General features: G+C 41.6%; 1 protein-coding gene across 3 annotated transcripts in view; it reads left to right on the forward strand.

The window, feature by feature from the left end:
• Positions 1-15,067, forward strand: part of LRP6 (LDL receptor related protein 6) — a 106,299-nt gene that overhangs the window by 5,296 nt on the left and 85,936 nt on the right. For all 3 annotated transcript variants that reach the window (XM_035102240.3, XM_060275147.2, XM_035102241.3), the window contains exon 2: positions 7,533-7,926. In XM_035102240.3, coding sequence (XP_034958131.3) covers positions 7,533-7,926 — 394 coding nt within the window. The remainder of the gene's footprint in view (positions 1-7,532; positions 7,927-15,067) is intronic.

The following is a 15,067-nucleotide window of genomic DNA, read 5'->3' on the forward strand; positions in this document are numbered from 1 at the left end:
CTTCCTTTTTAGTGAGTTCCAGAGTTCATTAGGGCTTTCTGTACTCCTTTACATTAATTCCAGAGTGGGTAGTTGTGTTAGTCACCATAGCCTTGTGGTACTTTGGAGATTAGCATGTATTTTGTTGTGGCACAAGCCTTTGCGCATTACAAACCATCAGATGAAGTTTGCTCTAGTTTATGAATGCTCAGTCTGTTAATTCTCAAAGTGTCCGTAAACTTAGTTATTCCTTGCATAATTACTTGGATGGAAGTCTCATTGAACTAAGTGGTATTAATTTGCATGTAAACAACCACAAGGTCAGCTATAAACCTGTCAGGATAATATATATGAACAAAAAAGGCGTATAAGGATAATGTTCCCAGGGGGTAGGATTCTTTCTATCAGTTGTTAATTTGAGAATTCACTGAGATTTTTGTAAACACCTTATTCCTGAGCTTGTGAGTGCTGTTGCATTATCCACTAATAAAGCCTGAGTTGCCGCTGAATATACTGTATGTAACAGAGAAACATAGCAAGTCCTGGCTGTCCCATGAGTGGTAATATAAAGGTGTCACATTCATACTGGATACTATTTTAGAAATATTAATGCTCCAATTTTCATATGATGGTATGTTGAAAAGGGATTTCCATTATGCCCCTAAATAGTGTTCAAAATTATCTAGGCTCCAGGTGCATTTTACACCTGGCTATACACATCATATGAAAAAACAACAAAGGCAGTGGACCTGATGGGATACCTGCCGAAATCTTCAAAGTGGGCGGAATTGAACTTACACAACAACTTCACAACCTCATCGAAAAAATCTGGGAAAGAAAAGAAATCCCAGCAAACTTTCGGGATTCCAAAATTATCAATCTCTTTTAAAAAGGTGACAGAACTGATTGTGGAAACTATCGAGGCATCTCTCTATTAGCTGCGGCCAGCAAAATTCTTGCAAGGATCTTAGCAAACCGTCTGGTAACAATATCCGAGGTGACCCTTCCTGAATCCCAAAATGGTTTTCAGCCTTCTAGGGGGACAGTGGACATGATTTTTTACCACTTGACAGCTTCAAGAAAAATGCAGAGAGCAAAACCAACCCCTGTATTATTGACCTGACTAAGGCTTCCGACACTGTAAATCGCAATGCCCGGTGGACTGTCCTTCTGAAAATTGGCTGCCCAGATAAATTCATAAACATAATTTGGCTCCTCCATGATAATATGACAGCAACAATCGCAGATAAAAAGTGAACCATTCACAGTGGGATCAGGTGTTAAACAGGGTTGTGTTATTGCCCCAACTCTATTCATTATTTTCATTGCCATGATCCTACACTTTGTTGACGGGAAACTCCCCACCGGAATAGAAATCATATATCGAACAGATGGAAAGCTCTTCAATCTGAGGAGGCTGAAAGCAAAAAGTAAGGTTACCATAACAAATCCACAAATCCAACTCAGTGGTGTAATGTTGGAAAATGTTGGTCACGTCTCCTACCTAGGCAGTTACCTTTCCACAAGGGCCAACATTGATGCCAAAATCCAGCATTGCCTGAGCACTGTGAGTGCGGCTTTCTCCCTATTGAAGTGCAAAGTGTTTGAGGGACATTCACAGGGAAACCAAAATGCTTGTTTACAAAGCTATTGTACTACCAACCTTACTATATGCTTGTGAAACATGGACCACTTACAAACGCCATCTCCAACTCCTCGAAAGATTCCATCAACGATGTCTCCGAAAATTTTTACACATCACTTGGGATGACAGCCGAACTAATATCAGTGTACTGGAAGAAGCAAAGATCACCAGTGTTGTAGCAATGATTCTTCAACATCAACTTCGATGGACTAGTCATGTTGTGCGGATGCCTGATGATTGTCTTCCAAAGCAACTACTCTATTCCGAACTTTAAAATGGAAAGCGTAATGCTGGTGGTCAACAAAAGAGGTTTCATAGAATCATAGAATCATAGAGTTGGAAGAGACCACAAGGGCCATCCAGTCCAACCCCCTGCCAAGCAGGAAACACCATCAAACCATTCCTGACAGATGGCTGTCAAGCCTCTGCTTAAAGACCTCCAAAGAAGGAGACTCCACCACACTCCTTGGCAGCAAATTCCACTGCCGAACAGCTCTTACTGTCAGGAAGTTCTTCCTAATGTTTAGGTGGAATTTTCTTTCTTGTAGTTTGAATCCGTTGCTCCGTGTCCGCTTCTCTGGAGCAGCAGAAAACAACCTTTCTCCCTCCTCTATATGACATCCTTTTATATATTTGAACATGGTTATCATATCACCCCTTAAGCTTCTCTTCTCCAGGCTAAACATACCCAGCTCCCTAAGCCGTTCCTCATAAGGCATCGTTTCCAGGCCTTTGACCATTTTGGTTGCCCTCTTCTGGACACGTTCCAGCTTATCAGTATCCTTCTTGAACTGTGGTGCCCAGAACTGGACACAGTACTCCAGGTGAGGTCTGACCAGAGCAGAATACAGTGGTACTATTACTTCCCTTGATCTAGATGCTATACTCCTATTGATGCAGCCCAGAATTGCATTGGCTTTTTTAGCTGCTGCATCACACTGCTGACTCATGTCAAGTTTGTGGTCTACCAGGACTCCTAGATCCTTTTCACATGTACTGCTCTCAAGCCAGGTGTCTCCCATCCTGTATTTGTGCCTTTAATTTTTTTTGCCCAAGTGTAGTACTTTACATTTCTCCTTGTTAAAATTCATCTTGTTTGCTTTGGCCCAGTTGTCTAATCTGTTAAGGTCATTCTGAAGTGTGATCCTGTCCTCTGGGGTGTTAGCCACCCCTCCCAATTTGGTGTCATCTGCAAACTTGCTCAGGATGCCCTCAAGCCCATCATCCAAGTCATTGATAAAGATGTTGAACAAGACTGGGCCCAAGACAGAACCCTGTGGCACCCCACTAGTCACTACTCTCCAGGATGAGGAGGAGCCATTGATGAGCACCCTTTGGGTTCGGTCAGTAAGCCAGTTACAAATCCACTGAATGGTAGCATTGTCTAGCCCACATTTTACCAGCTTCTTTACAAGAATATCATGGGGCACCTTGTCAAAGGCCTTGCTGAAATCAAGATAGGCTACATCCACAGCGTTCCCTTCATCTACCAGGCTTGTAATTCTGTCAAAAAATGAGATCAGATTAGTCTGACATGACTTATTTTTCAGGAACCCATGCTGACTTTTAGTGATCACAGAGTTTCTTTCTAGGTGCTCACAGACTGTTTGCTTAATGATCTGCTCTAGAATCTTTCCTGGTATTGATGTCAGGCTGACTGGGCGGTAATTGTTTGGGTCCTCTCTTTTCCCCTTTTTGAAAATAGGGACAACATTTGCCCTCCTCCAGTCTGCTGGAACTTCGCCTGTTCTCCAGGAATTTTCAAAGATTATTGCCAGTGGTTCTGAAATCACCTCTGCCAGTTCTTTTAATACTCTTGGATGTAGTTCATCTGGCCCTGGAGACTTGAATACATCTAAACTAGCCAAGTATTCTTGTACTACCTCCTTACTTATTCTGGGCTGTGTTCCCCCTGCTGAATCATCTGCTCCATATTCTTCAGGTCGGGCGTTGTTTTCTTTATTGGAGAAGACTGAGGCAAAGAAGGCATTGAGGAGTTCTGCCCTTTCTCTGTCCCCTGTTTGCATTTCACCATCTTCTCCTCTGAGTGACCCCACTGTTTCCTTGTTTTTCCTTTTGCTACAGACATACCCATAAAAGCCCTTTTTGTTGCTTTTAACCTCTCTGGCGAGCCTGAGTTCATTCTGTGCTTTAGCTTTTCTGACTTTGTCTCTACACGTGCTGGCTATATGTTTGAATTCCTCTCTGGAGATTTCCCCCCTTTTCCATTTTTTGTACATATCCCTTTTAAATCTTAACTCAGTCAAAAGTTCTTTAGATAGCCAGCCTGGCTTCTTTAGGCACCTTCCATGTTTCCGTCTCATTGGTATTGCCTGAAGTTGTGCTTTTAATATCTCCCTTTTAACAAACTCCCAACCATCATGAACTCCCTTCCCTTTTAGTATTACTGTCCATGGGATTTCACCCAGCGTTTCCCTAAGTTTTCTGAAGTTGGCTTTCTTAAAGTCTAGAATTTGGACCTTAGTATGCTTGGTTGCTCCTTTCCGCTGGATAATAAACTCCAGAAGAGCATGGTCACTCCCACCTAATGATCCTGCCACTTCTACCCCACTAACCAAGTCATCACTATTGGTTAGGACCAGATCTAAAATGGCTGATCCTCTTGTTGGTTCTCCCACTTTCTGGACAATGAAGTTGTCTGCAAGGCCAGTGAGGAATCTGTTCGACCTTATGCTCTTGGCTGAGTTTGACATCCAACAAATATCAGGATAGTTGAAATCCCCCATTACTACTATCTCACTTCCTTTGGAATGCTTGGCCATCTGTTCCAGGAAGGCATCATCTGTGTCCTCAGTTTGGCTTGGGGATCTATAGTAAACTCCCACAATGAGATCACTGTTGTTTTTCTCTCCCTTAATTTTGACCCAGATACTCTCAATTTGGCTTTGAAGTTTTAAATCCTGGATCTCTTCACAGGTATACATATCCCTAACATATAAAGCTACTCCTCCTCCTTTCCTGTTCGGTCTATTTCTCTTAAATAGATTGTATCCCTCTATTACTACATTCCAGTCATGAGACTCATCCCACCAGGTTTCAGTGATGCCTATTATGTCATATTTAGTTTGCTGTACCAAGAGCTCAAGTTCATCTTGTTTATTTCCCATGCTCTGTGCATTAGTATACAGACACTGAAGACCGTTGATCATTCCCCCATGTCTCTTATTTAAGGATATTTTCGTCCCACCACTAGGTCTGCATGCTGCTTGCTCCATTTGGTCCTTGACATTTGGATGATCATCTTCAGCATTTGATAGACTCCTACCTTCAGGACCACTGTCTCCCTCCCCCACATAAGTCAGTTTAAAGCCCTCCTGGTGAGGTTTTTGAGTTTTGTGGCAAAAACATTCCTCCCAACTTTTGTGAGGTGCAGTCCATCACTTGCCAGAAGTCCATCTTCAAGAAACTGCAGACCGTGATCTAGGAATCCAAACCGTTCCTGTTTGCACCATTTGCGAAGCCAGTTGTTCACTTCCCCTATTTTCCCCTCTCTCCCTGGGCCATGTCGTTCAACTGGGAGGACAGAAGAGATGACAATTTGTGCATCTAATTGCTTCAACTTCCTGCCCAGAGCCTCATAATCATTTTTGATCTTCTGTAAGCTATGGCTTGCAGTGTCATTGGTTCCCACATGCACCAAAAGGAAGGGGTATTTGTTGGTGGGTTTTATGATTCCTTGCAGCCGTTCTGTTACATCTTTGATCTTGGCCCCAGGTAGACAGCACACCTCTCGAGACATCTTGTCAGGCCCACAGATCACTGCTTCTGTACCCCTCAGTAGGGAATCCCCTATCACCACTACACGCCTCTTCATAGGCTTGGTTGGGATAACAACTTTTGTTACAACAAGTTGTTTAGAATAACAACAACAAGTTGTTTAACAACAACAAGTTGTTTAACAACAACAAGTTGTTTAGAATAACAACTTTTCATATTAGTTTTTTAATAGGTTAATCATTCATATTTGGACAACTTTACTGTTGTACTTAGGAAGGAGAAAAATAATCATTACCTTAATAATAACAATTTAAATAGATTTATTCAACAGAAACAGTAACATTACAGCATATGTTATTTGCTTAAACAAACATCCATGTTTGTTAACTAATTTGGCTAAACAAAAACAATATATATATATTTTAGGAAACTTAGACTGTCAACCCAGCCTACACATGAAAAACTTAAATACTGTCCACTCCAAACAATCAGAAAAATATTGTTTCTATTCTATTCACTGAACTTCTTGAAACTTTGCACTGAAGGAGTTGTTTCTGTATTCATAGGTTTGTAGAACAATAGGATTAAGGTCTTTTTCTCAACTCTGTTCATGTTATAACATTTTTGTTGGGAAGAAGAGGCATGTGATCTCTGTTGAGTCAAATTCAGTTTTGAGTACTGCAAAAGTAAACCAAGCATCTGTCATAATATCTTGTAGGCAGAGAAACTGCCCAATAATCTTACAAAAACCTCTGGAAGAGCATGACATTGTGAATGGATTAATGGAATTCATTTACCCCCAAAATTAAACATATACAACCTTATTCTACATAATAAAAAAACTAATCTATATTTCATGATGGAATAACCTTTGGGTGGTAATATATTTTCCTCAAAAAGCATTTTATTTAAAAAAAATCCAATTTAAATCAAAAAAATCTGATTTAAATCAAAAAAATCCGATTTTTTTAAATTTTTTTAAAAAAATCATTGATTTTTATCCACCCTGGTGGCCAGTAATTGCCAGTCTGTAATCATTGTTCTTTCCCTCATGTGGTAATTCCCGCCCCACATGATATTGTCCCAACCACATATGGTTTTGTGTCCTTATCCTTTCTTTTTAACTCCTTTTCCCTCTTGCCACACTTCTCTAGTGATATGTGTTGGAAAATGTCCAAGTACAATATTTTTCCATGAATTTCCCCCCTACTTTTTGACATATGTAGTTTCATAAAATTAATTATTAGCATAAAAAATGAGCACAATGCAACTCAAATCTGTAAAGGTTAGAATTGTAGCAAAACCTAAAAGCAATTACTGACATAAAATCGTGCCATGCAAACAGGGCAAGTGTCAGAGTTGTTTGAGATAACCTTCACTGTCAGCTGCAGCTCTTTTCTGCAGCAACAGCACAGCTTGCTTCTCGGTGGCCCAGCTTCCATTTTTATTTCCCAGAATCTATTGCATGTAGGATTCTTCTGAGAAAAATAATCTTGGTTTGATATCTGGGCTGCTTTCAAACAAACCACAATTTACTAGTCATGTTAAGAGATTCTCCCACTGCTTAAACCATGGTTATTGAAACTGGATGAGTGTGGTGCCTCCATTGCCATTATAAGAGAACAAGGGAGGCGTTCATAGTGAGTATCTCTTCTAGAAAAATAGCACTGCTGAGAGCAATGAAGAACTGTGATCCACTTTGACTCCTTCCATGCACAGATAATTTTCAGGTTGGATTTTTGCAATGTGCCTTTGACAGATCTATTCTCTGTGAATTTATCAAAAACAATCTAAGCCAGTGCACATTTTTACTATTTGTGGCAGAACAATCTATCATTTAATGATGTGCGGTGTGAAGAAGTGCTTTTTGTCTTGTTGTCCAGACCCCAGGGCTGGTCAGCTTAATTGTGTGTCTCCTGTGTTCTTACCTTATGAATGGAGGAGAAAGACTATATCCATTCTTACTTGCAAAGCTCTTACAGTGTTGTTGCAATTATGATCACGATCATCTGTGATTTCAAATCCCTTATATTTTTTAGAAAGGTGATAACACTGGAAGTTTTTAAATAAAAATTAGATATTAACTTGCCAATTACTTCATGTTGTGAATTGATGTATGTTGAATCCTTAATTTGTGCATAGCCCAGCTTAATGCTTTTCTCTTTCATAGGTTCTCCTCTGTTGCTATATGCAAATCGGCGTGACTTGCGACTGGTAGACGCTGCACAGGTGAATGAGAATGCTACAGTTGTGGTGGGTGGCTTGGAGGATGCAGCTGCTGTGGACTTTGTATTCATCCACAGCTTGATATATTGGAGTGATGTAAGCGAAGAAGCCATTAAGCGAACAGAATTCAACCAATCGGGGAGTGTGCAAAATGTGGTTATTTCTGGGCTTTTATCACCTGATGGGCTAGCTTGTGATTGGCTAGGCGAAAAACTATACTGGACGGATTCTGAAACAAACCGGATTGAAGTTTCCAATTTAGATGGATCTTTGCGAAAAGTTTTATTCTGGCAAGAATTGGATCAACCCAGGGCAATTGCCTTAGATCCTGCAAGAGGGTAAGTTTTATTGTCTTTTAAAACTCTTGGTTGAGTGTGGGGTACCTTTTGCTAGCTTGGTAGAAGTTCCTAGAAAAAGAGCACAAATCAAAATTCATTTTGCCGCAGCATTAGCTGCCAAATGCTACTGGTATAGCTATATTATTATTCCAGTTGCAGTGTAATGGTGCTTATTACTAGGTGAACCTTTCTTGCAGGATGTTCTCTTTCTGAACTTCTGTTTGTGTCCTGAAAAGCTGTTCAGTTATCAAACAAACTAAGAAGATCAGTTGTTCAGACTAAATATGTTAGTATTCATTCATTTAATACCTTTGATTGCAGCCTCACCCTCTCCTTCCCACCTCATTGCTGTGTCACAGTTTTCTTTGTGGCCTTAAGAACTCTGGTGGAAAATTATTGTTTTTAGCACAATGAAATCAAATGACCATTTTGTTGTTGTCGTTTAGTCGTTTAGTCGTGTCCGACTCTTCGTGACCCCATGGACCATAGCACGCCAGGCACTCCTGTCTTCCACTGCCTCCCGCAGTTTGGTCAAACTCATGTTGGTAGCTTCGAGAACACTGTCCAACCATCTTGTCCTCTGTCGTCCCCTTCTCCTAGTGCCCTCCATCTTTCCCAACATCAGGGTCTTTTCCAAGGATTCTTCTCTTCTCATGAGGTGGCCAAAGTATTGGAGCCTCAGCTTCAGGATCTGTCCTTCCAGTGAGCACTCAGGGCTGATTTCCTTAAGAATGGATAGGTTTGATCTTCTTGCAGTCCATGGGACTCTCAAGAGTCTCCTCCAGCACCATAATTCAAAAGCATCAATTCTTCGGTGATCAGCCTTCTTTATGGTCCAGCTCTCACTTCCATACATCACTACAAATGACCATTTATAATGTAACAAATGCAAAAGCAGAATCTAAATTTGACAAAGGAATTCAAGAAAGAATATAAGCTGATGTAATTGCACGTAAACTAATAGCTCATATAAATGTGAGCTCTGGACCACAGGTATGCAACATGGTGCCCTACAGATGTTGCTGGACTCCCCACTGTCTGGCAGTATATTGTGTGTGTGCTTAGAGATTTGCACTGGCTTCCAGTTATGTACTAGGCTGAGTTCAAGGTGCTACTACTGGTATATGTATAATCCAGAACGAATTAAGTTTGTAACCCGAGGTCCCATTGTCTTTTAATATTTTGTTGGAAGCTACCCAGAGTGGCTGGGGAAACCCAGCCAGATGGGTCAGGTATAAATAATAAATTATTATTATTATTATTATTATTATTATTATTATTATTATTATTACTACTACTACTACTACTGTAAACTCCTATCAACCAGCATGGCCAGGGTTATGGAAATATAGAGCTTATAGTAGGAGGGCACCGCATTGGCTACCCTTGCTCCAGACAAATTAACTATTCAAAGAATGGTTTGAATCCTTAGAGGTAGATTGCCACTACTTTTTAATGAACTTAGAGAAATGTTTAACAGAAACAAGGAACTATCTACTTCTATAATGAGAAACTAATGAAGGATTGTTGATTGTTTGTCTAAGGCAGAGCTTTCCAAACTGTGTGCCACAGCATGTTAGTGTGTCGGCTGCAGTGTGTAGGTGTGTCAGACGAACACTCCCTGTGCTCCTCGCTCCGAGGGCTGGAAAGGGGTTAGTTTAACCTCCAGTTTGCTAGTTACAGGTAGGTAGCCGTGTTGGTCTGAGTCGAATCAAAATAAAAAAATTCCTTCAGTAGCACCTTAAAGACCAACTAAGTTTTTATTTTGGTATGAGCTTTTGTGTGCATGCACACTTCTTCAGATACACTTGAAACAGAAGGACCAGACCCTTCTACCACGGTGGAGTCCATCTCTTTCTGTATCTGAACAACTATTTGCAAAATCATGGTACCGGTAGGAGATCTTGGGGTCCTCGCCAGACCCCAACATGGAAGATAGTTCTGTTGGACTACAAGCCACATGAAAGAGTCTCCTGATACTGCTTTCCACAGATGCAATAGAGGCGCCAAAGAAGGTCCTCTTTCCCATCACCACTTCTACTTGGTAGGCTTGACATTGAGCTCTAACTCTGACCGATCCGATTTGGAATGGATTTTTTCATCACTAGCACTGTAGCTGTCTGAGCAATTCTTTCATCACCCTCAGCTCAGGGGCAGCATTCGAAATTAACTGGTTGCCAGTCGTTTTTTGCAACTCGAGTGGCATCTATTGACCAAGTTGAGAGTTGCAGTTGCCTCATTTGCAAATGAAATGAATCTCCACTGCAGGAGAGCAAGGGCAGTGGTTATCGCGCTACTGCCCTGAACACTTTTCTTATTTAAGATTTTCTTAGTTTACAAAATATGTGCATTGTTTCTTTTTTCAGGTTCTGTTTTCTACAGATGAATTCCATTTGTTGTGAGACATTAGTGTTATATGCAGTATATAGTTGGGGAGAAAAGGGGGTGATGGGTGGAAAACTATTTTACTGTGTCTGTGTGGGGGTTTGTGTCACTGTCACTGGGGTAGGTTCTCTTTCTATTTGTTATATTTCCTTAGTAGTGAGTGAGGTGGGGTGGGGGACTAGGGCGTGATTGCTTGTCTTTGGTTGGCTGCAGTGAGCTTTGTTTGGGGGGAAGGGTTGTTGGGTCAAGTTAGCCATATCGATTTGTTTTTTAATAAAACTTATTAATGCAATTTTAACAGCTTTATACACACATTGTACAGTATCCGTCATTTGTCTGTTTTCCTAAGACTTCCCAATCCTCTCTAGGGAAATCTTGATCTGTTGCATATCCTGATATTTCACCCGTTATCATTTCAAGTCTTCCTTTTTTGATGTTATCTGCTGCTCATATGTTAACTCCTACTTGTAGGTTAAATTGTATATTATATCCTCTAAAATAATCTCCAAAACACATCCTCTTATCTTTAACTCATCCTTATTCCTTAGTTTTGTGGTCATGGTTACTAATCTATGTACAGTCAAACCTCGGCTCCCGAATGCATCCGTTTTGGAACATTTCAGCTCCCCAGCGCTGAATACCCGGAAATAAGTGTTCTGGTTTTTGAATGTTTTTTGGAAGCCAAACATCCGACGCGGCTTCTGCTTGAGTGCAGGAAGCTCCTGCAACCAATCAGAAGCTGTGCCTTGGTTGTCGAACAATTCGGAAGCTGAACAGGCTTCTGGAATGGATTACGTTTGACAGCCAAGGTTTGACTGTATTCTATCCATTTGTTCTGCCAAATTCCTTTGTGGGTATCCCTTCTTTCCATTTTTTTGCATATACTATTCTAGCTGCAGCGGTTGCGTACAGACAAATACTGAGTGCCATTTTTGGAATGTCATCACCTATTATCCCTAATAGAAAGGCCTTTGGTCTTTTGGGAAATGTGAGTTTTAGAATCTTTTTTAATTGTGTATGGAACATTTCCCAATGTCGAATGGCATCCGTTCCGAAAGTCCATTTGACTTCCAAAAATGTTCAAAAACAAAGGTGTGGCTTCCAATTAGCTGCAAGAGCTTCCTGCACTCAGTCAGAAGCCACAGAAGCCACATCGGACGTTCGGCTTCCAAATAACATTCTCAAACAAGAACATTCACTTCTGGGTTTGCTGCGTTCAGGAGCCAAAACAGACAAGTACCAAGATGTTCGACAACCAAGGTACGACTGTACTCTCTAGCATATTTACATGACCACCACATATGGATCAGGGTTCCCTCCACCTTGTGGCACTTCCAGCATAAATTAGACCCTTTTAAATACATTTTCACTAATTTCCTGGGTGTCAAGTACCACCTGTACATCATCATTTGTCAGTTTCCCTTAATAAGATAACAGGTAGAAAAATACATAGTCCCCCCTCTATTTTTCCCCATGTCGACCATTTCATGTTGTAACCAATATCTATGGCCCATTTTGTCATTGTTGGCTTTACCATCTCAGCTTTGGTCTCTCACTCCAGTAGAAGTTTATAAATTTTCAAGATTAATTAATTATCCTTTCCTCTTACAACTTTTCAAATTCTGAACTCATTTCCGCAAATCCTTTTTCCTTACTATCTCTTTTAAATAACTCGTTCCCCTGAAAATACTGAAAGCAATCTACTGTATGATCCTAAATCTGTTCTCTTTTTTCAGGCAAACTTCTCCTTCTCATCTATGTTCAACCTTTTCAACTGAGACCTCAGTTGGTGATATCCATCTTGAGGTTTCTCTCTCTAAAAGATCTTTGTGTCTCTGCCAAACCATGTATATACTTCTTCCTATGACATGGTTTTGGAAATGTTTGTGCACCCTTGATTTGTCATAATGCAGCTTTGCATGCCATCCAAAGCATAGATCAAAACCTTCTAGGTCTAAAGTGTTGGTATCCATTCTTTCATCCGGCAGAAGCACACTGCCTCATAATAAAGTCTGAGGTCAGGAAGGGCAAAAACATCTCTTTCTCTTACGTCTGTCAGATTTTTATAATTAATGTGGGGGTTTCTCCCCTGCCAGATGAAGTTTGCCACATCTTTTTTCTGCTGTTTGAAACATTCTGGGTTTTTTATCACTAGCAGTGTTTGAAATAAGAAGATCATCATGGGCAAAGCATTCATTTTGACTGCAGATATTCTTCCTAACAAAGGCATTACTATACCAATTTTGCTGATCTAAAGTCTGGTAGTTGTTTTTCTCTTTGACATCTGATGGGAGGGCGTTCCACAGGCCGGGCGCCACTACCGAGAAGGTTCCCTGCAACTTGGCTTCTCGCAATGAGGGAACCGCCAGAAGGCCCTCGGTGCTGGACCTCAGTGTCCGGGCAGAATGACGGAGGTGGAGACACTCCTTCAGGTATACTGGACCGAGGCCGTTTAGGGCTCTAAAGGTCAGCACCAACACTTTGAATTGTGCTTGGAAACGTACTGGGAGCCAATGTAGATCTTTCAAGACCGGCGTTATGTGGTCTCGGCGGCCGCTCCCAGTCACCAGTCTAGCTGCCGCATTCTGGATTAGTTGTAGTTTCCGAGTCACCTTCAAAGGTAGCCACACATAGAGCGCATTGCACTAGTCCAAGAGAGAGATAACTAGAGCATGCACCACTCTGGCAAGACAGTCTGCGGGCAGGTAGGGTTTCAGCCTGCGTACCAGATGGAGCTGATAAACAGCTGCCCTGGACACAGAATTGACCTGCGTCTCCATGGACAGCTGTGAGTCCAGAATGACTCCCAGGCTGCACACCTGGTCCTTCAGGGGCACAGTTACCCCATTCAGCACCAGGGAGTCCTCCACACCTGCCCGCCTCCTGTCCCTCACAAACAGTACTAATGTCTTGTCAGGAGTCAACCTCAATCTGTTAGCCGCCATCCAACCTCCAACCGCCTCCAGACACTCACACAGGACCTTTACCGCCTTCACTGGTTCTGATTTAAAAGAGAGGTAGGGCTGGGTGTCATCCGCATACTGATGAACACCCAGTCCAAACCCCCTGATGATCTCTCCCAGCAGCTTCATGTAGATGTTAAAAAGCATGGGGGAGAGGACAGAACCCTGAGGCACCCCACAAGTGAGAGCCCAGGGGTCTGAGCACTCATCCCCCCCCACTTTCTGAACACGGCCCAGGAGGAAAGATCGGAACCACTGTATAACAGTGCCCCCAGCTCCCAACCCCTCTAGACTGTCCAGAAGGATGTTATGGTCGATGGTGTCAAAAGCCGCTGAGAGATCCAGCAGAACTAGGAAACAGCTCTCACCTTTGTCCCTAGCCCGCCAGAGATCATTGACCAGTGCGACCAAGGCAGTTTCAGTGCCATGATGAGGCCTGAATCCCAACTGGAAGGGATCCAAATGGTCCGCTTCTTCCAGGCGTGCCTGGAGTTGTTCAGCAACCACTCGCTCAATCACCTTGCCCAAGAATGGAATATTTGAGACTGGGCGATAGTTGGCCATATTGGCCGCATCTAAAGATGGTTTTTTAAGAAGCGGTTTAATAACTGCCTCTTTCAGCGGGTCTGGGAAGGCTCCCTCACGGAGAGAAGCATTCACCAACCCGCAGAGCTCATCGCCCAGCCCTTCCCGGCTAGCTTTTATAAGCCAGGATGGGCAAGGATCAAGGAGACAGGTGGTTGGTTTCACTCGTCCAAGCAGCCTGTCCACATCCTCGGAGGTAACAGATTGGAATTGATCCCACGCAACTGGACTAGACAGACCTCCAGCACTCCCCTGCCCCGGCCTTGCTCCCACGGTGGAGTCTACCTCCCTCTGAATCTGAGCGACTTTATCTGCAAAAAAACTTTGCAAAATCATTGCAGGAGATCATGAATGATATCATGAATGATATGAATGATTAACCTATTAAACTGGGGATAAAAAAAACTAATATGAAAAGTTGTTATTCTAAAAATCTTCATCTACTTGCATATTAAAGTTATACCAGCAAGAATTAGTCTTTATGTAGAAAACTATGATTTAAATCAAGTCTTACTGACTAATGATTTAAATCTGTTTGATTTTAATCAAATCCACCCTGGTGCAGACAGACACTGAAAACTATGTTCCTTTTTTCTCAAAAGAAAAATACTTAGCTCAGTAATTAAGATGTCTAACCAACTAATTAAAAACATACATGGAAAGCAACTCGCATCTTGACCAATGTCATGGAACATTTTCCTTTTTTATTAGTCTGCCAAGGAGTCCCTATACACTGAAAAGGATTTGAGGAAGTGTGCAAAAGTATGCACACATTTCATACTGGCCAGTCTTTATGGTCTTTGAGGCTACGTAGCGGTCAGCAAAGTGGCAGCAGGTCGAACGAAGTGTCAATGATAGACAGGCTGCCGGCGTTTTTCACATGTTCCGCCCATATGACGGGCTTCTTCAGTAGTTTCTCCTTCTACTTTCTGTTATGTTTAATACATTCACTGGTGGTATAAACCAGGTCTTATTAGTATTCGAACTAAATTACTATTGTACATATAAACAAACAAATACCAAAGGCAGTACTTACAGTTCGTATGAAACCACTTATCTTGGCTTAGGCCACAATGCTCAAGTTCTTATTTCAAAAGGTTCTCTCATGCGGCTTTGATACATTTACATATTCACTGATGATATAAATCAAATTCTAATTATTATTTAGACTAATACAGTAGTACAATTTCTAAAATACATGTACATAT

The sequence above is a fragment of the Zootoca vivipara genome, chromosome 5, assembly GCF_965207765.1.
Source record: "Zootoca vivipara chromosome 5, rZooViv2.hap1.1, whole genome shotgun sequence".
Lineage (NCBI taxonomy): Eukaryota > Metazoa > Chordata > Lepidosauria > Squamata > Lacertidae > Zootoca > Zootoca vivipara.